The sequence below is a fragment of the Artemia franciscana genome, unplaced genomic scaffold, assembly GCF_032884065.1.
Source record: "Artemia franciscana unplaced genomic scaffold, ASM3288406v1 PGA_scaffold_151, whole genome shotgun sequence".
Taxonomy (NCBI): domain Eukaryota; kingdom Metazoa; phylum Arthropoda; class Branchiopoda; order Anostraca; family Artemiidae; genus Artemia; species Artemia franciscana.
The window spans coordinates 185,277-212,863 of NW_027062633.1; the positions used below are offsets into that span (position 1 = coordinate 185,277).

The 27,587-nt window shown below is 34.6% G+C and overlaps 1 protein-coding gene across 1 annotated transcript; it reads right to left on the bottom strand.

The window, feature by feature from the left end:
* Positions 1 to 27,244, bottom strand: LOC136041333 (uncharacterized). Its single transcript, XM_065725963.1, has 3 exons — positions 27,135 to 27,244; positions 7,735 to 7,917; positions 1 to 4,929 (listed from the first exon to the last, which is right to left on the bottom strand). Exons 1-3 carry the CDS (start codon positions 27,156 to 27,158, stop codon positions 4,777 to 4,779), a joined length of 360 nt encoding a protein of 119 aa, XP_065582035.1. The 5' UTR covers positions 27,159 to 27,244; the 3' UTR covers positions 1 to 4,776.
* Positions 27,245 to 27,587: the final 343 nt, after the last annotated feature.

Sequence of the window (27,587 nt, forward strand, 5' to 3'; positions counted from 1 at the left end):
TAATCCCCCAGCCCAAAAAGAAAATCAGGGATATGATCCTTCTCCCTTTATATATTAAATATTCAAATAAAAAATATATGCATACTAGTTTACATACGTAAAGTAACTCATGCGCGTGGTACAAAATCTTCTTAATGTAGGATTACCTCGATCAAATTCAATAAATTTGACATGAACTTTTATTAGTATTAGTTTTCTGTGTCAGAAAGTATAATAATAAATACATTTATAAATCTCATCCAACAATGCAAATCTAAAATCAGTACGTTTTTAATTATTTGAATAATTTGTACTTTATCGTCAAAAACTATTTGTTTTAAAATTAAAATAAAAATTGTTTATTTTGACGGTGACACGGGAAACCTTTCAACTGCGAGATCCAAACTAGGTCCATTCGCACTTTATCCGGCCCTGTTTAGTAGTGCCACCTTGCTTTCCCAAAGAATACTATATTTTTGTTTTTTTGAAAATAATTTGCTCTACTTCTGCGTTATTTTGCTTGTATATGGTTTCTAATTGGACAGTTAGGTCGAAATTTTATTGAAAGTAATAATCAAAACTGCAATTTTATTGGTTTTAATTAAGATTTTTTAAGTCTAGGCAGCACTAAATAGTTAATTCTACTGACCTTACGACTAAAATTTAGCCCCAACACGTAACACGTTACTGAAATGAATTCTCACGTGCGTCCTTGCCTCAAAGTCTTAACTTTATGGTGTTTTAAAAGATCACAGAGAAGATTGGAAACTTTATATGCTGCAATAATTACATGATATAGCTTACTTATGCAACCCTTGCGGCTGATCAGGTTAATAAATGCCGAAAAAGAAAAGCTGATAGCTTTATTCTGGAAACATCAGCCTAATATGAGAGCTCAGTATTTTCTCAGCTGTCTATGGAAAGCTAGATAATACTAGACTTTCTCAAAATAGATGTCGTTGGGGCTCCACTTGTTGTTCGTCTATGGTTTTAAGCTTCTTAGTGAATACTGTCATATAACGTCATCTATGAGACAACTTTTTTTAAAGAAAACAAAACAAGCATAATCGCGATTTATTTAGCTTTAATCAAGAATTTTTAGTTAATTAAGAATTGGCTGTTCAGTTATGCTACATAGAAAATATGTTGTTTTGAACTTTCTCAGGATTTATATAGTCTTGCTCATGATGAATAACTTCCGCCACATTCATCTTTTAACATATTAGTCTATCAACATAATGAATAAAATAGTTGAAATTTAATTCAATATTTCTGTCCTTTTTTATTCTATGTCCAAATAATTTCAAAGACCAAATGCTAATTAAAACCAAAATTTTATTTTTTTGGCATATCTTCACACTATGAGGTTTAAATTTCGACGGTTTGGGACCGTTAAATTCTTGCTACCGTAAAAATTTAAAAAATGATTAACTGATTTTAGGCCAAACCTTGAAAAAATTACAGACAAAATGGATCAGATTGGCTTGTGGCAGCTTGAATTATTAAATGACTGAAAGCCCCATAAAAAGAGAAAACAAGAAAGAATTAAGCGAAAAATAAATGTTTAAAAAAGATAAAGATAAATAAATCCAATACAAATAATAAATCTTATAACGATATGCTAAAAAAGTGAATGGTGGTGGCACTGACACTGCGGTGGCACTATCAATGATGGTGGAACACACCTGTTCCAACAGAACGTGTTTTGAATTATGATTTTTGGATTAAAGGATTATAAAATTGTTAATTAATATATAAAATAATATATTGATAGTTAATTGCTAATAAATATATTTTTAATAAAAAATATTATTTACTATATAAAAGAAAATAGTTAGTTAATTGCATATGAATTGGAAGACAGTGTGCTAGATTGTATTTTGGCAGTATCAAAATTCATTTCGTCAAATCAGGGGCTAATTATGCCTATGACGTACAAATTTACGTCATTAGTTTAAAGTCAAGTTAATATCATTACAGATCGTCTATCTCATACGTTTCTTTGATTATAACATTTGTATCTATTATCTTTTTTAATGAAGGTACATCATCGCAAATTCTTAGCGGGCTTGCTTAAGTATTTATTTTTACTCTGATTATCTTTGAAGAAAAACAAATACCAACTTTGGTGCAAATATCACCAAACGTGTGCTCTGATAACTGCAGTCGGGATGTTTAGTATGTAATATGATAACAAAGAATAAACCAGTAAATAAGAAAAAGCATAATAAAGAATAAGCACTAAAAACTAAAAAAAAACATTGCTAAATTGAAAATTAGGGGCGTAAATTTTTTTTGGGGGGGAGGTTTTATTTAAAAATATTCTTTCTTGTTATTGTTACTGAAAAAACACCCGTGCTCCCAATATTTTGGAAAATCCTTCTTTTTTTTCTTTATTCTTTTTTTTCTAGTCCTTGCTCTCCCTACATTTTCATAAATGAGTACCCCTAGTAAAAGCACAAATGTGATTGATTGATACTTCAACTAATCAAGCACATTTTTGTTTGTATGTCCAACTTTCCTCTGATTATTATCTGTTTTTGTGTCTAGCTTTCTTCTGATCGTTCAAAGTGCCCACCCCCTTTCAGTTCGCATGAATTAAAAATGAAAATTGTACTCCAAAGAGTTGATAGTACAAAACTTAGTTTAAGATGCTTCAAAAGCTTGACCTCAAATGACTTTAAACATATGAATCAACTTAGGTTAAGGTAATCAGGATAGGCCATGCATGAAAAACGGCATTGGAGACTCAACCCCCAAACAAAAAACTTGAATGGGCTCTTTGGAATCGATATGTATTCTGTATTCAGATTTCATTTTTATATAAAATGACAACCCCCAGTTCCCTCCAGAAAAATAAAACTTTTGTTTGAACTCTTTGTTCGAAAGCGCTTTAAACTTTAGAATTGAAACTCTACATTATTTTCGCGTTGTCTTCATCTTCGGCATTCACATGTAAGGGATAATCCCTACTACAGAATTGAGTCTACTCTCTGATGCTATTATTATCTTTGTCGTAGACCAGATAATAAAATAACTCGAATAAATTTTTTGCAAGGAATACAGTGTTTTCTATTTCTCACACTAAAGTTATTTGTTAATATAGTTAATAGAATCTAAACTAATAGAAATCGAATGAGTTCATGAGCACTTAAACTGGTCGTTAAAAATATAAATAGTCTCTGGAGATTCTTCAAAGGCTAAAATAGAAACATATGAAAAGAAAACCGTTCAAATTCTAATAAAAATAATCAGTCTTAAATAAAAAGATATAAATTAAAACTACAAAATGAGAATTACTGTCCATTAAAATTTAATACATTTATATTTGCTAAGAATTTTTGTTAACCATCTGGTAATAACCAGTGCTGCCAATTCACAAAAATTAGGAATGGGTAGTTTTCCTTTATTTTCAGTTTCTTCAAGGAAAATACAAAAAAAAAAGTATTTTTCAATGAAAATACCAAAATAAGGATATTTTTCAAAATCTAGGATGGGAGGGAGAGGGAGGGCTAAATCTTGGAGAGCCAATGCCCCACTTTGCAATTGATACCACTGGCAGCAACAAAATAATAATCTATGAAAATATTAGTTGGTGATTTTAGTTTCACCAAAACGTGGTACATAATAACTTTTATGATTCAGAATAGAATCATTTATAAGCTTTCACCAAAATCCAACATTAGTTATGATGATTGATTAATGATGATATGATGATAGTTATGATGATAAAATAATGATAGTTATGATGATAATTAAACCTTCTTGGTAAATAATATGAAAACACGATAAATAGACATTTCATTTCAAACTCAAAATCCGCATATTAAAAAAAAATAATAAAGAGGTACAATAAAGAGAAAGAAAAAGCAGGTTGAGGGTAAAACAATAAAAAAACCCAGGCTCTTGTAAATTATAAAATCTTAAACAAATACTTCTACAACAACCAAAAAATATCTGAAGCAGATAAAATAAAAAAGGACAAAAAATGATAAGGAAATAAGATAAAATAAAAGTATATCTCAGTAACATCGTAGACAGAAGACGGAATATAGATTATAAATCAATAAACTGGAATAAAAATTCAAGACATGGGATATTTTTAGCGGTAAAAATATGAATAGGGTAAAGTTTTCAACAATAGTTTTTAAGCCGCGTTGCTACAAAAAAAGTTGTCGAATGTGTTTCTTTAAAACGAATAGAAGCGTTGTTTAGTTACTTGAGGGTTCATACCCGACCAACTATGATTTTTTTTTGTATTTTAATTTTCTTTTTAATGTGAAGGACTTTCTAATTTTAATTTTCCATACTTTCAAGAAATAAAATATGGCACCGATAATACAGCTATAAATTCAAAACTGAAATTCACAAGCAGTGTTAAAAAAATTAAGGACAGGAAGACAAAAATATACCAGAATGATTTTTTAACTGCATTGAGAGAGCATGGTTATTTTCAGAAAATGTCCGAAAATAACTTAAAAAAATACCCAAAAAGGTAACTTGTCCCGTTCTGGGGGAACATCAACGAAACGGAGGTAATGAAGAAAATAACAATTTTAAGAGATAAATAAAACACTTTAACTATATTACAAAAAACCTAAAGTTTTGGAGAATTGGAATATTTGAAAAGAAATATTTTTTTGAGATCTAATTCACTAAGCATTGACAGCAAACAAACGTAGCATCGTTAACATTCAGGAACAATAAAATCAAATTACTTAAGACAAATTTAGGGAGTTAACAATGTCTAAGAGGAGCTAGCACCTTCCAGGGCGCTCTAGTAAGTTCGAAACTAATTCAGCTGATTCCAAAAGCGAGATATTTAACGCACCACATTCTAACTTGCTGTGTTTCCTTATGCCCACCAGGAACGGACTGGCAACACAAAGGATAGGCTATGCTTGAACGTGTCACTTTTGCACATCTTTGGCATAAATCTCGGACAAACTCCTGGAAAAAGGCTTCAATTAGCTGATCAAACTTAAAAATATTCACGTCAGCATAAAATCGAATGTATGTTTGTGAGCGTCCTGTATGAGTTACTACACTATTTGTCCGATCTTTAAAAATTGGAGCCTTTAAGAAGTTGCCATGATACTTTAAGAAGTTTGTGTGTACACTCTTACGAAGGTTTGTGGTATCAGCAAGAGCGAAAGGTATCTTCTGGGGGAATTTTTCTCCGTGAAGAAGTTTCCGGAGAGAATTTTCTGCGGAGGAAAAATTTACCGCTGGGGAATCCGCATGGGGCCAACTTTCTGAAGTAATTTTTCAAATGCTTAAAATTCAAAAACACGATTGATTTTAATATGCGAAAGAAATTTTCTGCGAGGAAGGAATTTCCCGAGGAAGGAACTACCACAGGGGAGGGGTTCCACAGAGGAAATTTTTTGCGGAATACTTTTCTACGGATGAATTTTCCACGAGGAAATTTTCCTTGAATTTTCTTTCTTTTGAGATCGCAGCAACGATTGTTAGTTACTATGTAACTGCCTATGTCGGTAACACTCAGCCAATCATTTTACTAGTCTTCAGTCCTGTGAAACATCATTTTGATTTCCTCAGTGTAGTCAGTATACCTAATGCTGGAGGAGATTCAGTCTCAGTAATAAAAAATATCAATGTAAACATTTACTAAATATTAATATCAACCGCTTGTCTTATAAAGCTAGGCGTCTTCACAGTTAAGAACAGAAATAATTTAAACCATAACGATTAAAAAAGAATAAGGATGAGCAAAGAAGAATAAAGTAAAAAAACGATGGATATGTACATTTAACACCTACTCTATGAAGGGGGCTCATGTATGGGAAAGGGTAAACCCCTGACCTGGTTTTTTCAGCAAGCAAGTAAAAAAAATGAGTCACCAAAATAGTGGTGGGTAGTGCCATTAGTTTACTGGTTTATTTTTTTTTAAGGTAAGTGGGCTGATATTATTTTACTGTATTTTTCTAAGGGTAAATGGGCTAAAATATTTATGATATAGAATCGATGAAAGACGATTAGTCTCAGTAGGTAAAAAAAAACAATTTTAATAGCACTTTCACCTAAAATAGCCAGTTGGTAAAATAACCAGCACGTCCGTAAATCCATTTGTTCCCCCCCCCCAACAAAAAATTCAGTTAATGGCACCTCTGATTTCATGGTAAACCCATGTGTAGAAAAAAAAACAACTCGAGGGATGCTATGAAAACTCTAAGAAAACACAAAAGCCACTAGACAAAAGTAAGGAAATGAATTGAAAATGAATTAATTGTTCTGTTAGGCAATAACCTTTTTGTTGACATCCTATCCCCTCCCACCCCTACATACGGTAAAATACCCTTGACATTTCCAACCCCGCTTAAAATTTTTCCCGGAAAACTATCAACGAACATCTACACATGTAAATTGAGTAGCCAAAGAGAAGGTAAGAACAAAAATAATTTCGTACAAGAATTATGGCAAATCCCTCCTGTGTAAATATTTACCTGGAAAATCCACCCTTAGACACTTTCCTCCCTATTGAGAACTCTCACCTTTGAAAATACCCGAGAAAAATGTGTTTAAATTTCCCAATATCAAAATCCTGGGCTCATTCATGGTTCCATTGACGTATTGACATTTCAGGGGTGTAGATGCAAAGGAAAATTGCTTTTTATTTAATTTCAAACAATCCAGTTGTTAGCAAGAAGAGTAATAAAAAGAAAAAAAAATCATGGACAGATAATAGCTGGGTTCCCTGGCCCAGAATACGTATCCATAGACGTGTCACCGTGTATGCAGGCAGATCTGAGGAATAATGAATTTAAATGTATTCACTAAATTCAAGATGTTTGGAAGCAAAAAAAAAAAAAATAAATAAACGTAAAACCTGCGTTCTCTGGCCCAGAATAAGGATCCGCAGACGCGTCGACGTTTTAACTGGGAAAAATAAAGAATAATCTGTTTTGAAACATTCACTAATATCGAAACTCGTTCATTACCAAAAACACAGACCTGCGGGCCCACATGTGTCTTAACGGTTTCGAGAATAGACGACGATTAATTTTTTTTTTGTTAGCTAATTTCCTACAGGCAGAAATAGAGAATAAAGGGTTTTTGAATATTTTACATACTCAAGATACTTGTAAGCAGATTAAAATAAAACCTTAAAAAAATGTCACATTCTTTAGCTCTGGAAATGAATCCAAGGATCTGTTTGTTTTATTAGAAGGCAGACGTCGTAAAAAATTAGGTTTTATGTAATTGTTCTACATTTTGCTAACAAACTGATAGTAAGCAGAGTAAAAAAAAAAAAAATGACTAAAATTGGCTCGGTCTACACTCCAGGATGCAGTTTTGTAGACGCAACGATGTTTATGTGGGTTGAAGAGAAGATAAACCAGTTGTTCGGTTACATGGAGGCTTAGGTTATTAGTAAAAAAAAAAAAAAAAAAAAAAAAAAAAAAAAAAAAAAAAAAAAAAAAAAGCGTTCTGATGGAACGTAATTTGAGCTAAAAGAAAGTAATGAAAAAGACAAATACTTTAATAAAAGTAATGAAGATACGGGCAATTTAAGCAAACAATATAACATTTTAGTACAAAAGCTTATATCGAGTAGGTTCGTTTTGAAACGATCTTCCTGGGGATGTTTTCCTTGACGTTTCTCTATTGATTTCTCCCCGAGCATTTAGGTCCCCACAATGGACTGACGAAAAAGACTAGCGGCATATAAGCTACTTAAAAGTGTCTAGTACTGGGAATCCAGGAACTTTATTTGAATACAAATATGTTTACCTGATGGGCACACTCGTTTTCATTCCTCATAACCCTTCTTAAGAAATATGGATGGGGTCGACTGTCCCCTGAAGCTTCTTCCTCTGTTGATACTCTTTTAGAAAACCATCTCTGCGTTCGTATGGCGGAGCATATATTAGCAGCTATCAGTATTTGAACGAATACGAAAAGCCATATAAAAATCTATAAGAAAAAGAAAACGTAGTCATTTGTGCAAATAAAGATTTATAAAAGTCTGACTTAAAGAGAATAGGAATTTTACAAAAATAAGATGGTAAATAGCAGCCAAGACCACGCTGCCTTTCTATCACAAACATCAAAAAGTAGAAGAACAACAGGAAATTCTGTTCGCAAAACAGTGGGAAACTAATTAGAATGAATATTTCGGCCCTATGTCCAAGGGCCGTCCTCAGTAAAACATAAATATATAAGAAGAAAAACTTACAACAAGATACAATCAATCTAACTAATTTTTTTTAAACAATCCCAGCATCCTTGCTTCAGCAAAGTTCAACCAGGACTGATAAACGAATTGTGATGAAACGAGGCAATTCATTGAAAAGAAAGTGAATGATTAAAAACAGGTTTTTAGTGTTAATCTTGCTTTTTTGGCTGCTGATCTCATAGGTCTATTTGTGACAGATTCTGTGTTAATATCTTTCGGTTTTTTATAATATTTTGTAAAATTGGTTTGAATTAAATTTGTTCATAGAGAATTTAGTGAATATTCTCCCAAGTCGCTATTTAAAAAAATATTATTATTACTTTTAAGTCTAATTTCAATTACTTCTTAAACTACTTACTTCCTAGGTCATTACTAATAAGGGCGGATTCTTCAAGAAGTATTTTATGGCTAGGATTTTAGAACACATGGCTGCTTAAAGCAGAATCAAAAGAAACAGAAACAATATTAGAATTCAAAGCTTTTTTGGTATCATCTTTGTGCTGTTGTAGGTGTTTCTCTGAATTCTGGTGAGTTCTCCCTACATAAAATTTGCCGCAATCGCATTGTATTTGATAGGCACCTCTTTGGTGAGTAACTGGAGTTTTACCTTTACCAGAATTTAGGAGGCTTATGATTTTTGAAATCATTGGTAAATACAACATATACATTATTTTGTGTGCATACTTTTTTTTTAAGAGTCTTTGTGATTTTTCGGATATATGGGAGGTAAATTATGTTTGAGGGCTTATTGGGATTCTCACCGTTTATTTGTTACCGGAGGTAAATTACCGTTGATTTGACGGAAGTGTCTTTTCAGTCTATGGTTAATTGTATTATTAATAAATAAATGAAGATACCCATTTCCAAAATGTATGAGCCTGATAAAGTCTAGTTCTGCTGTAATCTAGGAATCAGAACAAATGTTTACGGCACGATCGACGAGAGGGATTAGGACAGCTCCTTTAGCTTTGGGGGGGGGTGGTGGTGGTTTGATTTAAAATGTAAATATCTATTGCTTTGTGTTGCTTTACTGTAAATAGTAAAATCGAGTTTGTCTAAGCTACGAATAATTAACACATCTAGGAATGAGATTCTATTTGCATTTTCGATTTCAAAGGTAGACTGTGAATTCCTCTCATATGTATTAAGCTTCTCTAAAAAACCCCAAATTTGATTTTCCCCATAGTTCCAAGGTGAAACTACGTCATCCATGTACCGTCCCCAGAAGACATATTTCAAGAAATAATAATTTAGTACCCAATTTTCAATATGGTCTACACAAATACTCGCCAGTAACTCGGAGAGAGGCGCACCCATAGGTAAGCCATTGATTTGCTGGTGAAAAGAATATTAGCATTAGAAATACATTGAATATTCGTTACACAGTTTAAACTGTCCAAATGACCAAGTCTTAATGACCAAGGTCATTAAGACGTCGCAATCTAATTCTGCTGCTGAAACTTCTATTAAGTGATAATTTTCGTTTATTTTATTTTCTAATATTCGCTGAGATACTGCTGCATCAGTATTTGTATACATAAAACTGTTAATAAAACAATTATTATATAAAACAATTGCAAAACTATTGATAACTGAATTTTCGGAAATATATACGTTTTTTAGTTTTTCAACTAAATCTACCGAATTACATATCTAAGATTTTGAGAAAAAAGCAAAGGTTTGAAGGTTGTACATAACCGTTTTCTAATATTGGAGGAGGGGGTTGTCGTAAAAGCTACGATGGGCCTTAAAGGGATGCCTTGCTTATGTAACTTTGGTAGACCATAGAATTTTAGACAAAAGCTGTCCCAGGGAAAAAATTTATTATATAATCGTGGAGTCATTTTATCATTTTGTTTTAGATCTTTTAATTCATTTATGATTTTGTTAGCAAACTGATCAGTATGATCGTGGGTTATAGTTGTATGTGTAATTTTGTCATCTAGATGTACATAGATTTTTGTGTCGTATCTGCCGTATCCATGACAACCAACCAACTGCTTTTTATCTACTTTAGTTGTAATAATGGACGGGTCTTTGTGGAGATTAGATAGAATTCTTAGGTCAAGCATATTATCCATTAGCATATTACCTAGAGGACAAATTAACCACAGCCGGTCCAGGAGTGAATCTTGGAGTATAAGTAGGGTTATTCATTGATGATTCATTTCGTAGGTTTTCCGATTTTTTAAAGCTGAGAACCAGTTTGTGTTTTCTTTTACCTCCCCAACATTTGGAAATATCCGAAAAAAAGAGTCTGCAGCAGCTTTATGTGAAAAAGTTTCCGAACATTAGATGGTGCTGGTCATTTTCCTTTTCAATGCTGGAGCAAGCTTTCACTCCGATACTATTTGAGTTTAAATAAAACACCACCAAAATGAATGGGATGTCCTCTCGGAAAATTTAAACATATTGAATTCAGATTCTACGAATTTGCGAAAGTGGGAGTGAAAGACCAACTATGCGTTCCTCTTTCTAAAAAATTTCCAATTTAAATGAAAAAAGCTCTTCTGAAATAATATCTTAACTTTTTTAGGTAGAACTACAAACGTGTTTGCATGATTTGGAAATTAGATATAGAATCACTTTCCATGTGTTTCCGTGGATGAAGGTGGTTAGGAATAGCTTCATATTCGGATTTTGGCGATTAAAACGCTTTCCAGACAGGTGGTAGAAAGTGGGGTAAAAAACCACGTTTATGGCAAAATTTTGAAGAAATCCAAAGAAAATGAAAGAAAATGGCTAAATTTGTGAAAGAAAATTTATGTGGAACATATGAAGACGGTTAGTTCCTGTTTGAAAGTGTAGGTATGTTCATATAGCTTATTCCACTAGCATTCGTGCTCCAAGCGTCGTCTTTGCTTTTCATTTTCCAATTTTTACTTTCCAGTGGTTTTCGAGACGCGTGACCGAGCAGGAATGTATTTCTGGGAATCCGCCTTAGTGTGGTGAAAAACGCCCTGAGGTTGGTTCTCCGGTACCCGGGTTAGGCTCTTTGAATCCAAAGCGGGCGTAGTACCTTGCTAATTTCGCTGCCTAAGACATAAAAAGGTATCTAAAACCTGTAACCCCGACCGCTAATTTAAGTACTTGGATAAATCTACCAATAATGCGGATGGCATATTAGTGGCTCCACGCACATGGAGCAAAAGTAGGATCATTACCTGTTAGATCTATTGGGGTAGAAAAACACAAGTCAATTGTATGTAGAAGAAAATAGGGTACATCTTTGTTGATTCATTAAATCCCACCCCTCTCCCTTCAAACAAGGGGGAATTCCAGTGCTCAGATAAATCAACTAATATCGTAGATGGCGATGGCACATTATTGGCTCTGTGCACGTGGAGTATGAGTGGGAATATTACTTATTAGACCTGTTGGGCTGGAAGAACACAAGTAAATAGTATGTAAAAGAATATAGGGTACGTCTTCGTTGATTCATTAACTCCCACCCCTCTCCCTTCAGAGAAGCGAGTTCTAGTGCTCGGATAAATCAACCACCAATAATGTAGATGGCATATTAGTGGCTCCATGCATATGGAACAAGAGTGGGATCATCAAACAGTTCGTGGCAACGAACTGTAGTAAGGAGTGACCCGGCTCAATTGTAAACGAAACTCTAAAATCGGAATTCTGATACTAAAAGATACATCAAAAGAATCGGATTTTCATGCTGATTTTAAATATATAAGTTTCGTCAAATTTAGTCTTTGTCATCAAAAGTTACGAGCCTGAGAAAATTTACCTTATTTTGGAAAATAGGGGGAAACACCCCCTAAAAGTCATAGAATCTTAACGAAAATCACACCGTCACATTAATCGTTTCAGATAACCCTGTAGCAAACATTTTAAAGCTCTTATCTACAAAAATTTGGAATTTCATACTTTTTGCCAGAAGACAGATCACGGGTGCGTGTTTATTTGTTGTTTTTTTTTTGTTTTTTTTTCTGGGGTCATCGTATCGAACAAGTGGCCCTAGAATGTCGCAAGAGGGCTCATTCTAACGGAAATGAAAAGTTCTAGTGCGTTTTTTAAGTGACACAAATAATTGGAGGGCATCTAGGCCCCCTCCCACGCTCATTTTTTCCCCCAAAGTCAACAGATCAAAATTTTGAGATAGCCATTTTGTTCCACATAGTCGAAAACCATAATAACCATGTCTTTGGGGATGACTTACTCCCCCACAGTCCCTGGGGTAGGGGCTGCAAGTTACAAACTTTGACCAGTGTTTACATGCAGTAATGGTTATTGGGAAGTGTACAGATGTTTTCAGGGGGATTTTTTTGGGTTTGGGGGTGGGGTTGAGGGGAGGGGGCTATGTGGGAGGATCTTTCTTGGAGGAAAATGTCATGGGGGAAGGGAAATTGAATGAAAAGGGCGCAGGATTTTCTAGCATTAGTATAAAAACAATGAAAAAATAAATATGAAAAAGGTTTTTTCAATCGACAGTAAAGAGTAGCATTAAAACTTAAAACGAACAAAGATTATTAAGCATATGAGGGGTTCTAAAAATATTTTAGCATAAAGAGCGAGGTATTTAGGAGGAGATAAATACCTCCTCTTAATGCTAAAATATTTTTAGTAATTTCAACTATTTACTCTACGGCCTTTCTAATTCAGGGGTCATTCTTAAAGAATTGGGACAAAACCTAAAATTTAGTGAAAAGAGCGAGGTATTAACGAGGGGACAAACCCCGTCATATACATAATAATAATATAAGAATACGAAAGTTTGTTACGTAAGTTAATTCTTAAGTAACTTAAAATTGGAGGGCAACTACGCCTCCTTCCCCACCCCTTATTTCTCAAAATCATTTGATCAAAACCAAGAGAAAGGCATTTAGCCAAAAAAAAGAATTAATATGCAAATTTCATTTTATAATTTATGTGCGGAGAGCCAAAATCAAACATGCATTTCATTCATAAATGTTCAGAAATTAAATAAAAAAAAAAACTATTTTTTTTAACTGAAAGCAAGGAGCGACATTAAAACTTAAAACGAACAGAAATTACTCCGTATATGAAATGGGTTTTTTAATTTAATTACTTATTAGATCTGTTGGGCTAGAGGAAAAAAGTCAATAGTATATAGAAGAAAACAGGGTATATCTTTGTCAATTCACTAACCCCCACCCATCTCCCCTCGAAGAAGGGGAATCATCAAGATGTAGATCATCGAAATGTAAATCATCAGGACGAAACATTTATTCTTGCTTGAATGTATTGACGGCTGCTCTACCTGTATACTACGGCTACCTGTATACTACGGCTGCTCTAATGTATTGACGGCTGCTCTACCGGTATACTACGGCTACCTGTATACTAAGGCTGCTCTAATGTATTGACGGCTGCTCTACCTGCATACTACGGCTGCTCTAATGTATTGACGGCTGCTGTACCTGTATACTACGGCTGCTCTAATGTATTGACGGCTGCTCCACATGTATACTACGGCTACCTGTATACTACGGCTGCTCTAATGTATTGACGGCTGCTCTACCTGTATACTACGGCTACCTGTATACTACGGCTGCTCTAATGTATTGACGGCAGCTCTACCTGTATACTACGGCTGCTCTAATGTATTGACGGCTGCTCTACCTGTATACTATGGCTACCTGTATACTACGGCTGCTCTAATGTATTGACGGCTTGGACAAACTATATACTATCTTCTATTTTATTTATTGGTTCCCAAAAGATACTGGAATTAAAAAGCTGCTATGCTGACCTTACATGCCTTAAGGGTCTGGACATTAATAATCTGCTGTACATCTTTTAAGATCCAAGAGAGTACCGTTCTGGATGTCGAAAAGTCAATTTTAGCAGAAACCCACAATTTTTTGTATTCATATTTGAATCTTTATTGTTAATATATTTTGATCACAAAATGCTAACAGACCTTTTATAGGAAACAGAAAGTTTTTAGGTTTGGATTATAGTTAAAATTTAAACGACCAGAAATTACTATCAAAGAATAAAACCTCAATCTGAGTAAAAATTAAGCTGAATGCTCGATCCAAACTTAAAACGAACAAGAATTACCATTGACAGGGATTTTTTGAAACTGCCTTCCCCTAACCCTAAACCTTTTAAAGTCTGTTGCCATTTGTTTGTATTGAACACTATACATATTTTGTGTGTGCTTTTATTTTTCAAAATATCGAAGAAAACTAAAAACAGCTAATAATAATCAAAATGACTGGAAAGAGTTAATGAAAGTAAAAAAAATAAATATTTGATATATAATTAGTTTAATTCCTGAAAATCTCAGCAATATAGGATTAAAACTTTAACACGGAAGTAATTTTTCATTTTCTAACAGTACAGGTGTAAAAAAAAATGTTTAAATGGATTCAATATAAGTTTTAAGTAAAGTAGTCGCAGTAGTCACAGTCGCAGGATTTCGCAGCTACAACACCAGTTGAAAGCAGTTAGAGCCGATGCTGCAAATGGTCGCAATTGCAAGGATTCGCAGTCACAACTTGTTGTGGTCACAAGCTATTGGAGTTGCAAGTATTGAGAGTCACAAAAGCCACGATTGCAAGTAGTTTCAGTCACAAGCAGACCCAGTCACAAGTCGTGATAGTCGTCGCAGTTACAGTTACAAGTTACAGGTTACAGTTACAAGTGATCGCAGTTACAATTGGAGATGTACACAGGAGCAGTTGCTGTCACATCTATTCGGAGTCCCAATCATTAGCAATCAGAGTAACTGTTGCAAGTAGTTTCAGTCTCAGACACAAGTAATCACAGTCACAGTCTTAAGTAGTAGCAGTCACAAGTAGTCGTAATAACAGTCGCAAGGAGTCGCAGTTGCAGTTGGAGTCGTTATAGTAGTAGTGGCAGTAGCTCTGGAAGTTTTAAGTTAATATTCTTAGCCGCTCCTAAGTTACTATTTCCAAGAACAGTTTAATACTAAACTTGAGAATTTAAATTTTGACAATGTGGAAGATGGTTGGAATAATTTTAGAAAAACAATTTGTGAAGTTGCTGATGGTGTCTTAGGGAAAAAAAAATTAGGACCACAGCTAGGAGTAATAGTGGAAAAAGCTTCACGTTGTATAAAGAGGAGAAGGGGCTTGTACAAGAATTATCTGAGTGTTGGATCAGATGAAAACGAAAGAAAGGTAAAAAAAGTGGAGAAACTTTTAAAATATGAACTAAGGAGATGTGAAGTGGAGGGCATGGATAAAATTGCCGATGATCTCGAAGATGCAGCTAGACAGCATAATAGTAAAATATTGTACTGGCATAAAATTGAGAGGGAATAGTCAATCTGGATTTGTCCAAGTTAAAGACAGGAACGGGGCCACAATCAGCAATAAGGAAAGGGTTAAAGAGAGATAGGCAGAACATTTTGATAATGTGCTAAACTGAAGCACAGTTGCAGGAAAAGATATAGAGGAAAATGAAAAAGTTTATGATACCTTGGATGTGAAGGAAGATTTGTTTGTTGGTTAAAAAATGATAAGGCTCCAAGTGCTGACAGTGTGGTAAAGGAGTTTCTTAAATATGGTGGCTCTGAGGTTAGAAATATGTTACTGAAGATTATGAATATGATGTTTGAAAAAGGGAAAATACCTAACGATTTTAAGAAACCTTAACTAAACCACTGTATTGAAAAAGGTGATGAAAGTGTGAGTGATAATTATTGAGGCATTAATCTGGTCTCTGTAGGTAGCAAATTACTTAGCAATATGATACTTTTTAGACTGAGAGATGCTGTAGACAAAGTCTTATGAAAAGAATAGTGCGGTTTCAGAAAAGGTAGTGGGTGTGTCAACCAAATTTTCACTCTTAGGTTAATAATGGAGAACTGCCTGAGTTATTAAACACCTTTGGTCCTCAGTTTTATAGATTATGAGCAAGCGTTCAATTCTGTTGATAGAGGAGCTTTAGCAAAGGTCTTATCCTTGTATAGTATACCAGAAAAGTACACTAAAGTGATTAGTGTCATGTACAAGAACAACGCTGCTGCGGTTAGGGTAGGAAATGAGGTTAGCAGCAGGTTTTGCTTTAAATCAGGAGTTCAGCAGGGTTATGTTCTATACACCCTTATATGGATTATCTTGATGGACTTTGTCTTAAGGAGCAGAGGAAAGGTAGTGCGAGACTACATGATCAAAGGAAGAAGAAAAACTCTCTTGGACTTAGATTTTGCTGATGATTTAAGCATCCTAGATGAATGTATGAGCAAAACGAATGAACTGCTAAAGGTTTTGGGAGCTCAGAGGTTTGGGAGCTCAGAGGTTTCAATAGGTTTGGAAATTGATGTGACGAAGACTAAGTCACTAAGGCTAAGAGTAAATGAATATGTAAAGGTGACGTTGAGTAACGAAAATATTGATCAGGTTGGCAGCTTCACTTACCTTGGTAGTATTTGAAAAAAGGGGTTCAATTCCGCTTTCTAGGGTTATAATGAAAGAAAAGTTGAGATAGCTCGGACACATTCTGCGGATGAAGGATGTCAGATTGCCCAAAATTATCCTTTTCAGTCAACCATCTAGGGCTAATGAAAAGCAGGTCGTCCTCGTTTGGGGTAGAAGGATGTCATAAAGAAAGATTTAAAGGAAATGGCAACGAGGGAGGCTTTGAATAGATTGGGATAGAGGAGGAGCGTGCGTAGCTATGTTGCCCTCAAGTGGTTTGGTGCTGCAGTGAGTTGTTAGTAGTAGTGGTAGTAGTAGATAGCCTGTATGCATGTAGTGTCTTATTTTAGTTAAAGATTCCATTCAATATTTCCTAAAGTTTCACCTTAACACGCGTAGCCTTTTCAGAGCCACCCAGGATCAAACATCCTAGCTTTCCCAATTATATAAATCCTAATTGTAACTAGTATGTATATTCCATAATTTATAACCATTACCTGGGAGGCTGTGAGGTTCGTATCATCCCAGGAGATATTAGGCCTTCTAATTATTTTATACGTAATGGCTCTCTCAGATTTTGATTAGTGTTAAGAGAGAGGGGCATTCGAAATGTGTGATGGTGTGCCTGGTTGGCTCCCGGTTACTTTTTAGCACCCCTCTCCTTCAACAGGCTCTGAAAGTTTCAACTTAATATCCTAAACTGTTCCTGAGATATCACTCATATGCCCTTTTCACAACCAGCATGCACGTAGCGTATTTTGTGTTTGTTCAGAATCCCCCTCAACATTTCCTCTGGGTTTCACCGTATTACCCTAAGTTCTTGCAGACCTAGTTCAAACTTATGACCATTTCCTAAACACAAACATGTGTATAAGCAATCGATAGCTTGCATAACTTACAATTCTTGGACCAGGGAATGTGAGGGGGGTGCTGTTATACGTGGGAGGATCTTTCCATGAAAGAATTTATCACGAGGAAAGAGAGTTTCCATGAAGGGAGTGCGAGATTTTCTAGCATTTTTTACAAAAAAAAAAAAATGAGAAAATAATTTTTTTTTCAACTGGAAGTAATGAGCAGCATTAAAACTTAAAACGAACACAAAATATTACGTATATAAGGGGGTTCGTCTCCTCCACAATACCTCGCTCTTTACGTTCAAGTATTTTTAGTAATTTCAACTATTTATTCTACGGCTTTTGTAATTCAAGGGTCATTCTTAAATATTTGGGACAAAATTCAAGCTTTAGTGTAAAAAGCGAGGCATTGACGAGGGGGCAAACCCACTCATATACGTAATAAAAATACACAAATATAGAAGTTCGTTACGTAAGTTAATTCGTAAGGTACGCATGTTTATTACTAGCAAAAACGTTCATAAAAAAATAGAAATTTAGTTCCTTTTTTAAGTAACCAAAAATTGAAGGGCAAATAGGCCTCCCCCCATCCCTTTTTTTTATCAAAATCGTCCGATCAAAACTATGAGAAACCCATTTAGCAAAAAAAAGAAAATAATATGCAAATTTCGCTTTAATTATTCCTGTGGAGTGAGCTAAAATCAAAACATACATTAATTCAAATACGTTCAGAAAATAAATAAAAAGAAGTATTTTTAACTGCAAGTAAGGAGCGACGTTAAAACTTAAAGCGAACAGAAATTATTCCGTATACGAAAGGGGTTGTCCCCTCCTCAACACATCGCTCTTTACGCTAAAGTTTTTTTTCATTGTTTTAAAAAGTAGAGTTGTGAGAGAGTCAAACTTTAGCATAAACAACGGGGTGTTGAGGAGGGGACAACCCCTTCCATATACGGAATAATTTCTGTTCGTTTTAAGTTTTAACGTCGCTCCTTACTTGCAGTTAAAAAAAAATGTATTTTTTGTTTAATCAAACAGTTCGTGGTAACGAACTGTAGTAAGGAGCGACCCGGCTCAATAGTAACCCAAACTCTAAAAAATTGAATTTTGATATCAATAGCTGCATCAAAAGAGTCGAATTTTAATGCTGATTTTAAATATATAAGTTTCATCAAGTTTAGTCTTACCCATCAAAAGTTACGAGCCTGAGAAAATTTGCCTTATTTAGGAAAATAGAGGGAGACACCCCCTAAAAGTCGTAGGATCTTAACGAAAATGACACCATCAAATTCAGCGTATCAGAGAACCCTGCTGTAGAAGTTTCAAGCTCCTATCTACAAAAATGTGGAATTTTGTATTTTTTGCCAGAAGACAAATCACGGGTGCGTGTTTATTTGTTTGTTTGTTTGTTTTTAGTTTTTTTTCCCCTGGGGTCATCGTATCGACCAAGTGGTCCTAGAATGTCACAAGAGGGCTCATTCTAACGGAAATGAAAAGTTCTAGTGCTTTTTTTAAGTGACCAAAAAATTGGAGGGCATCTAGGCCCCCTCCCACGCTCATTTTTTCCCAAAGTCAACGGATCAAAATTTTGAGATAGCCATTTTGTGCAGCATAGTCGAAAACCATAATAACTATGTCTTTGGGGATGACTTACTCCCCCACACTCCCTGGGGGAGGGGCTGCAAGTTACAAACTTTGACCAGTGTTTACATATAGTAATGGTTATTGGGAAGTGTACAGACGTTTTCAGGGGGATTTTATTTTGTTTTGGGGTGGGGCTGAGGAGAGGGGGCTATGTTGGAGGATCTTTCCTTGGAGGAATCTGTCATGGGGGAAGAAAAATTCAATGAAAAGGGCACAGGATTCTCTAGCATTACTATAAGAAAACAATGAAAAATAAACATGAAAACGTTTTTTCAAATGAAAGGAAGAAGTGGCATTGAAACTTAAAAACGAACAGAGATTATTACGCATATGAGGGGTTCTAAGAATAGTTTAGCATAAAGAGCGAGGTATTTAGGAAGAGATAAATAACTTGCTCTTTATGCTAAAGTAGTTTTAGTAATTTCAACTATTTATTCTACGGCCTTTCTGATTCAGGGGTCATTCTTAAAGAATTGGGACAAAACTTACGATTTAGTGTAAAGAGCGAGGTATTAACGAAGGTACAAACCCCCTCGTATACATAATAAAAATATAAGGTTATGAAAGGTTGTTACGTAAGTTAATTCTTAAGTTACGTATATTTTTTACTAATAAAAACGTTCGTTAAAAATTAAAAGTTCTAGTTGCCTTTTTAAGTAACCGAAAAATTGGAGGGCAACTAGGCCTCCTTCTCCACCCCTTATTTCTCAAAATCGTCTGATCAAAACTAAGAGAAAGCCATTTAGCCAAAAAAAGAATTAATATACAAATTTCATTTTAATAATTTATGTGCGGAGAGCCAAAACCAAACATGCATTAATTCAAAAACGCTCAGAAATTAAACAAAAAAAATTAATTTTTTTAGCTGAAAGTAAGGAGCGACATTAAAACTTAAAACGAACAGAAATTACTCCGTATATGAAATGAGTTGTCCCCTCCGCAATCCCTCGCTCTTTACGCTAAAGTTTGACTCTTTGCCACAATCCTACTTTTTAAAACAATTAAAAGCTTTAGCGTAAAGAGCAAGGGATTGCGGAGGGGACAACTCATTTCATATACAGAGTAATTTCTGTTCGTTTTAAGTTTTAATGTCGCTCCTTACTTTCAGCTAAAAAAATTAGTTTTTTATTTAATAAGTACAAGGATCGTCTTTTTAAGCCAATCTGCTGTGAAACTCTCATACAGTTTAGAGAATATTGGCGTTAAGGTAATTGGTCGAACTCCATAAAAATCTAATCGAACACCTTTCTTCTGTATGGGGGTAATGTATCCTTTTTTCCAGCACTTAGGGACTGAGCCACTTTTAGTTATTGTATTAAAAATATTTAATAAAGGTTTTGATAACTTATCAGGAAATGATTTTTCTAAATCAATTGGAATGTCAAGGGGGCATAGTGAAGTTCTCTTTAGTTTATGTATTTTCACCTCAACATCAACAGGTTGTACTACAGGGATATCCTGGTTTTGTGCTTGGGGGTGGGGAATATTAAATGAGAGACTAGGAAGGGTTTGTACAATAGCGGCAAGGTGTTTATTTAATGATTTAGCTGTAGTTTCAAGGGGAACGTCAAGATTAAAGTCAATATTTTTTGCTGTTTTACCACTGATTTTCTTGACTGTATTATACCACTGCTTCGGCCGTGCTTTAAAGAGTTCATCTACTTTATTACGGTAATACTGGGCCGAAGCTTCCCGAATCTGCTTTTTATATATTTCCTTAGTAGGTTAGCTTCTTCAGTTTTTCCTTGGCGGAACAGTCTTAATTTTTGTCGGGTTAAACTTTTTATTGCATCATTGATATACGACTTATCATTAGAACATTTTTTTTTACTTTTTGACCTCTGGAAAATTAATTAAATAATTATTGGTAAGTTTTCTTGGAAAAGTTTGGCTTTCTTATTCGATTTTTTTCGGCAGCAAACAAATTTCCCCATTGCTCTTCTGAAAGTCATGTACCAAAATTGAGCAAACCACTACCAACAAAAGCGCAAAATAATAACTGCCATCGAGTGGGGAGAGGGAATTGGGTCTTTGATAGAATTCATGCATGTTTGTACAATTTATGTCAAGGAAAGTACCACCTTTGTGGTTGGGATATTAACAATTTGTTTTAAATTAGCTTCCCGACAAAGATGGCTTGTATTTAGCTCATTTCCGTCACCGGTGAGTAGGAACCCAGCATTTGGATGTTTAGATTGGAGGTAATCAAGCGATGCATGGAGTTTCCCCAAGAAATCTTTCTGATTTTTGGCCGGGCGAATAATAAAAACAACCAACAATGATGTTAGTTAATGGGCGTGGTAGAACTTTTGGTTTACCTTTAATCCAAGTTATTTCATCATACTCATTCCTGGGACGTTTACTTCCCTTGGCGACAAATTTTCTACATTACTTAATAATAACCTAGGGAAATGGCACCGTAGTTTATAATTCTTATGTTTAGTATTGTGAGCCCTAGAAATACCCGTTTTGTCAATTTGGCTCAAGATCAATTTGCCTAGTAGTAGGGTGGCCAGAAGGGGGACTATTTATTACAAGATAATTTTCGCATGCAGGACCTCTCAAACCACAGTCACATTGGTAGGGTACCCACTGGGAATAAATTGCAAAGGATGGGGGAAAGGTTTCCTGGTGATACGAGAAGAAGTCAAATTGGGAGTGTTCTTTCTAGGGAGGGATGGAAAGGCAAGATGTTGCTGGGAAAGGGATGTAGGGTAAAGGGTGTCTGAGAGGGAAGGGGTCAGGTTTATTTTGGATAAAGACGGATGGAGGCCAGAACTAGTTATTGAATTCTTTGACTCAGGGAGAGGATTTATGTCTATGGGATGTGGATCTTTGGGAGAGATGTGAGTAAGAGTAGGTTTGGGGATAGACCGAATTAGGTAACGTGAACTCAGGGGTTGGGTTGACCGGGCACGCGTACATACCCGAGACGGAGGAGAATTTTGGGGGAGGGCTTCCTGGGTAATGCTGCTCTGCATCGGGTATGCAGGGGGATAAAACCGGAAGTCGACTGGAACACGATCCTGGGGTGGAGGAGGTTGCGAATGCATTCAGTGCTGCCCTAAAAAAGATTGGGTTTTAAACCTACCCTCCACCCCTGATGATGCATGAGCAAAATAACACGACTTAAAATGATTGTTAAAATTAGCAGAATTAAGAAGGCTTCTGGGCAGCCCTGTTTTGCGGAACCCACTACGACCCATAATGGGCAATTCAATATGATCTTTTGCACAGCCAAAGCATCTTCCACTTGAAATTTTTTACAAATATCCACATGGGGGTATTTACACAGATTATTTGTACAACAGCTAAAAACATAAACTTTACAAAAGTGTAGATATCTACAATTACTAGACATACATCTACGATCTAAAAAGCAAAGTACACATTAGGTTGATTACACTTAAAATCACTGAACTCATTTTTTGAATATTTGATTGCTTTGGGTGAGAATTTCTGCTTGCAAGTTCAACTGCATTGTCACTGTTTAAAGATGTGTCATTAACACTGGATTTCAAGAATAAATTATCTTCAGTTAAAACAAGGTCTGTAGGATTAGTATCTGTAACCTTTTTAATTACCTTGAGAAAACCTAACGAAGGAAGTTCACAAGCACCTGCTTGATTACATTTGGTGACCTTTATTGGTTCAAGGGGCTTGACAGTAGTTTTTATGCAACTTGAAGAATTTTGATAATGAATATTCGGAGCAGAAGCATCAGCTAAAAGAGGAACTCTGGGTGGGGTAGGGGATTTTAACGCGGGTATAGCATAAACAATTGCGAGCTGAAAACTGACTTTTAACATTTTGATTTTTTTGTCCTTGAAGAGATTACTATTGGAGCTCGTAAAGATCAGACAAGCTATCATAAAGAAACTTGAGATTAATAATCCGTTTCTTGAGATTGACAATTTCAGCATCTTTTTTAAGGCAATCTTCCCGGGTATGGGGCTCAAACACACTAGCCGTTTTGCATTGCGTGTTAATTCATCTTTACTGGAACAAAAAATTTGTGGGGTAATTTGGGATTGACGGTAGGTGGTTATTTTTAAAGAATCAATCGGTCCGGGAGAACTATTGTTGTCATGGTTAGAAACACAAGGTACAGAAGGGGAATTTACAATACCGATTGGAACGATCACTTCAAGTTGGTAATCGTTGTAACTAGTTGAATTTTCTTCATTATAAATAAGGTGGGATATGACCGCCTCGAGAGATTGGGCTAATTCAGGTTGATTATCGATCTTATTAATCTCGTCATTTACAACCATTGACGATCGGCACTGTACACATAGCCAATTAGGGTTTCTAAGGCGAGTACTTTTTATGATGCCAACACAAGCTGGGGGGTTGCACCAAGCATTGCACTTAGAATACTGGAATGACCCATCTCCACATTTTCTGTAGCATTCGTTACAAGGCTGGCACATTCTAGGCTAATGAAAAAAAACTAGACATAGACCCTGAATTGGAAGCTATATCTTCAACTAAAACCTGGTTGCCTAAGCCAGAATTATCACTGGTAATTACTAAAGATTAATAAAAAAAATTTTCAACTGAAAGTAAGGAGTGACATTAAAACTTAAAAAGAACCGAAATTACTCCGTATATAAAAGGGGTTGTTCCCTCCTCAACGCTCCGTTCTTTACGTTAAAGTTTGACTATTTCTCTCAACTCTTTTTTTTTTAAACAGTAAAACAAGGTTATTACTGATATTATTTATTAAAAAAGTAAACAAGGGCATATCCATGATTTTTTTTAGGGGGAAAGGGACTAAAAGCTCAAAAATGCATAAATTATTTTCAAGTTTGTACGAGTTAGACAATAATTTCGTGAGGAAGAGTCAAACACAGTAGCCTCCTCCTACCCCTGCTGAATATGACCTTGACTAGTGGATTTTTGTGTAGCTTGAAGCCTCGGAAAGTGTACTTTTGTGTCTTAATTTTCTAAGTCACTTTGAGTCTTCAGATAAATATAGAAGTTTCGGGGAGGGGGGACGAGATATAAATTAATTTCAACCGTCTTCATTCCCTATGATATTTTTTGACTACTCCTACAAAATTGGTGTTCGGAGGGAGGGGTGACATTACCCCTCTCATTGCAGAAAATAGTTTTGTGTATAACCTGGAATTACATTTACATACCTACCGGCACAAAGTTGGAAAAGTGACGGGAGTGAGAGTTTTGCTAGAAACTTCTTTGAGGTGTGGGGAGGGGGTTATCAAGAGCTATCACGAGATTTTTTGCCGAGATTTAAATTGCAATATAGCCTATCTCATTTTCCTACTTGTATAAAAAAAATTAATAGTCTCTACTGGCGTATAAAGATTTGTTCAAAGAATTTGCCTTGAAAATTGCGGAAATGCTAAACCTCTAATTAATTATTAATTAGAGATTAATTACAATATATTAAAATATATTGTTAATTATTATTATATCCCCCTTCTAATAATTATTTGGAGGGTATATCTTTGTCAGGAATGATGATAATTCACGAAACATTTCTTGAAAAATATTAGACTTGAATTTAAGAAAAACAGGGGCTGAAGCAGGGATTAGTAGCGCTCTTTCACATTTAAGAGAGCCTTGGAACAAACAGCTCCTAGTAAAAAACTGTAAGTAATAACGTTTATTAATAGAAATCGGAATTCTAAGGAACATAGCTTCAATTATCAGATTGATAATCCATTATTCATCATTAATTATCAGTGATAATTAATCATGCTAATTCTGATAATCAATTATCAGAATTAACAACAATCCATTATTCATGCTGATTTGTAATGTATAAAATAGATTAATTTTAAAGTTACTTTCTAAACCTTTAGTGTAAAGAAGGGAGGTTGAAAAGGGGGCAGCAACCATCACATAGAGAAAAGCTTACATTAATTTTAAGGTTTAATTTCCTTGTATACTCTCTCATATATATATATATATATATATATATATATATATATATATATATATATATATATATATATATATATATATATATATATATATATATATATATATATATATATATATATATATATATATATATATATATATATATATATATATATATATATATATATATATATATATATATATATATATATATATGTATGTATTAATCTACAATAAGAGTGGAGCTATCAACCTGCAGCAGCCGTATTGCTGGTCCGAAAATATCTCTGGGAAGGAAAATTAAATATAAATTTCTACTCCCTCCCTAAAATTTCTTCTAAATGAATTTGATGGCTCACTGAAAGTTGGAAAACTCGAGCAAAAGCACTCCTTTTCAGGCATCAGACATATCACCACTACCCTTTGCAAAGACCCACTGAACCTTCCTCACATACATACATATCATCTGAGAAAATGTTTTCAAGCCTCAAATTAATCGATTCTGCTGAACGAACCTTTCAAATAGTTGTCTATTTTAACCATGCGTTTTTTTATGGATTAGGTGCGTTTTTTTTTATGGATTAGGTGCACCTTTTAGAACGTGGCATAATCTCCTAAAAAGTGTGCTAAAACTTTCCATTTTTGTTCAGTTGAGGTAGCTAATGGTATTTTGGGACTGTTAGTTCGATATGCTCACTCCTGGGTAAAAACAACAAAAAACAGACGAACTACCAAATAAACATTCCTCCGTAGCCATCCATCTCAGAAAAAAAAAAATCAAAATTACAAATCTTTGTCTTTAAACCTCTGCAGTGTTCGAATTCGATATATGTCGAATTCGATGGCGTAACTTTCGTTAAAACAACTCTCCTTTTTGAGAATATTTTGCCCCTCTTCAAAAATTACACACATATTCTCAGGCTTTTAACTTCTAGTGGTAACTTTAAACTGAACAAATGTTATATGCTACAGAATCACCATAAAATTCAATAATTTTAATGGGAGGATTGTTGTCGAATTTTCTTTTTCTTGAATTTTGTTTACGTTTAGCATGAGTTATTCGTTATTTACTCTTCGTTAACATAAATTGTAGGATATATTTACTTTTGAAAATTATGGCTCTGACCAAATATTGAGTTCAAAATCCAGGCCATAAATTAAAATCTATTATATAATAAACATTAGATTAAAATAAATAAAATAGATTAAATTCATTAATTTAACAAAAAATTAATTTAAAGTTAGATTTAAGGTGAAGGTATCCTATTATTTAGTTTAGGTTTTCCGTAAGTTACCAAATCGAGCTTACGAAAATTACGCATCATCGATACATGTAAGAACGGTGTTTTATCTTTTTTTTCGGTTTCTAGGGTGAATTTTAGGTTTCTAACACAAGTCTTAAAACGGTCAAGCAAACCTTTAAGCACGTCTTCATTATCCACTACCTTATCTTTTTCATTGTTTAACTCTTATTATAAAAAAAAACTGTTAGCAATGCGTAACCTGACAGCTAAATTCTTTCTCAAAAACTCTTTCTGAGGAAAACACGACTATAGATTTTAAAGGCTCTTTTTCCAATGTTTCATGGCCCAGGTAAGGCCCAATCACAATAAAATTTCACTAATATCGAGATTCTGCTAATGTTAATTTTAGCCAATTAGGATTTTTCATTGAACTTTCAGCTAATTAGAAAACTTAATGAAAAATATGATTGGCTCAAACTAGCGATAGCTAAACCCCGACATTAGTAAAATCTTAGTGTAAAGAGGACTTTAATTAATTTAAATCAGCTTGGTTTTGTCTTTGGCCATTAATGATAGTGAAGATAAATAGGTGGGATGGGACAGTTTCACTCTCGGGGAAAGCAATAACGTCACAGTTAGGACGAATCTGAACTGTCTGCTGCTAAGCAGGAAAAGGTCGTAAAGAGGGACAACATTCTTACAAAGAGAAAAAGATATGCAAACCGGCAGAAAACCTCCAACAAAACCTCAAACCTCCAACCTTGGCCCTAAGAATAGGATAACTTCACTCTTAGGTCTGAGCATTACTTTTAGAATAGAATCCTCTTTTAAATATTTTTAGAAACCCTTCCTAACATTAAATACCATTAAATTTATATATATCACTATATAAACCAATATATGATGGTAATATACCACTCCTATTTAGTGTCAGCATATTCTTAATTACCTTTTGATTTAAAGGCATCCTCATAATTTTAATCACTAATTAATATAGACTATTGCACTGTTCGTACCATGTTAAAATAGTGAATCTATGAAACTTGAGCCATATATAACACTTAACTTGATTATTTACGCAGTCTCTATCCTTCATCTATCGCTGCTTCTGCTTTCAGAGTTTGCTGTCCAACGGGATAAAAGAATACTATTGGCTAGTTCCTAGGCTATCAACAAGTAATTAGTTAACTTTTCTAAACATTCTCGCTTTTTAACATTTTGTGTATTTGTGTTGTGGGAGCAACCCTTTGCATGCGCCTGTTTTTTTTCCCTATACTGCTAATTTCATTTTATTGCTAGGAAGTTGTAAGGGTCTAACCTCTGTAGATTGTACCAGGAGTGTGGACTTTAGGCTGAATAGACAAATTTGGTATTAATAAATTATGTACGGTTCTTGCCTGAG

Coding starts and splice junctions, on each gene's coding strand:
- LOC136041333 (XM_065725963.1), bottom strand. CDS start 27,158: ATGAGGATGCCTTTAAATCAAAAG. Junction 7,918..27,134: donor GGATGCCTTTAAATCAAAAG/GTAATTAAGAAT, acceptor TTTTTCTTATAG/ATTTTTATATGGCTTTTCGT. Junction 4,930..7,734: donor AAAACGAGTGTGCCCATCAG/GTAAACATATTT, acceptor GCCTTTTTCCAG/GAGTTTGTCCGAGATTTATG.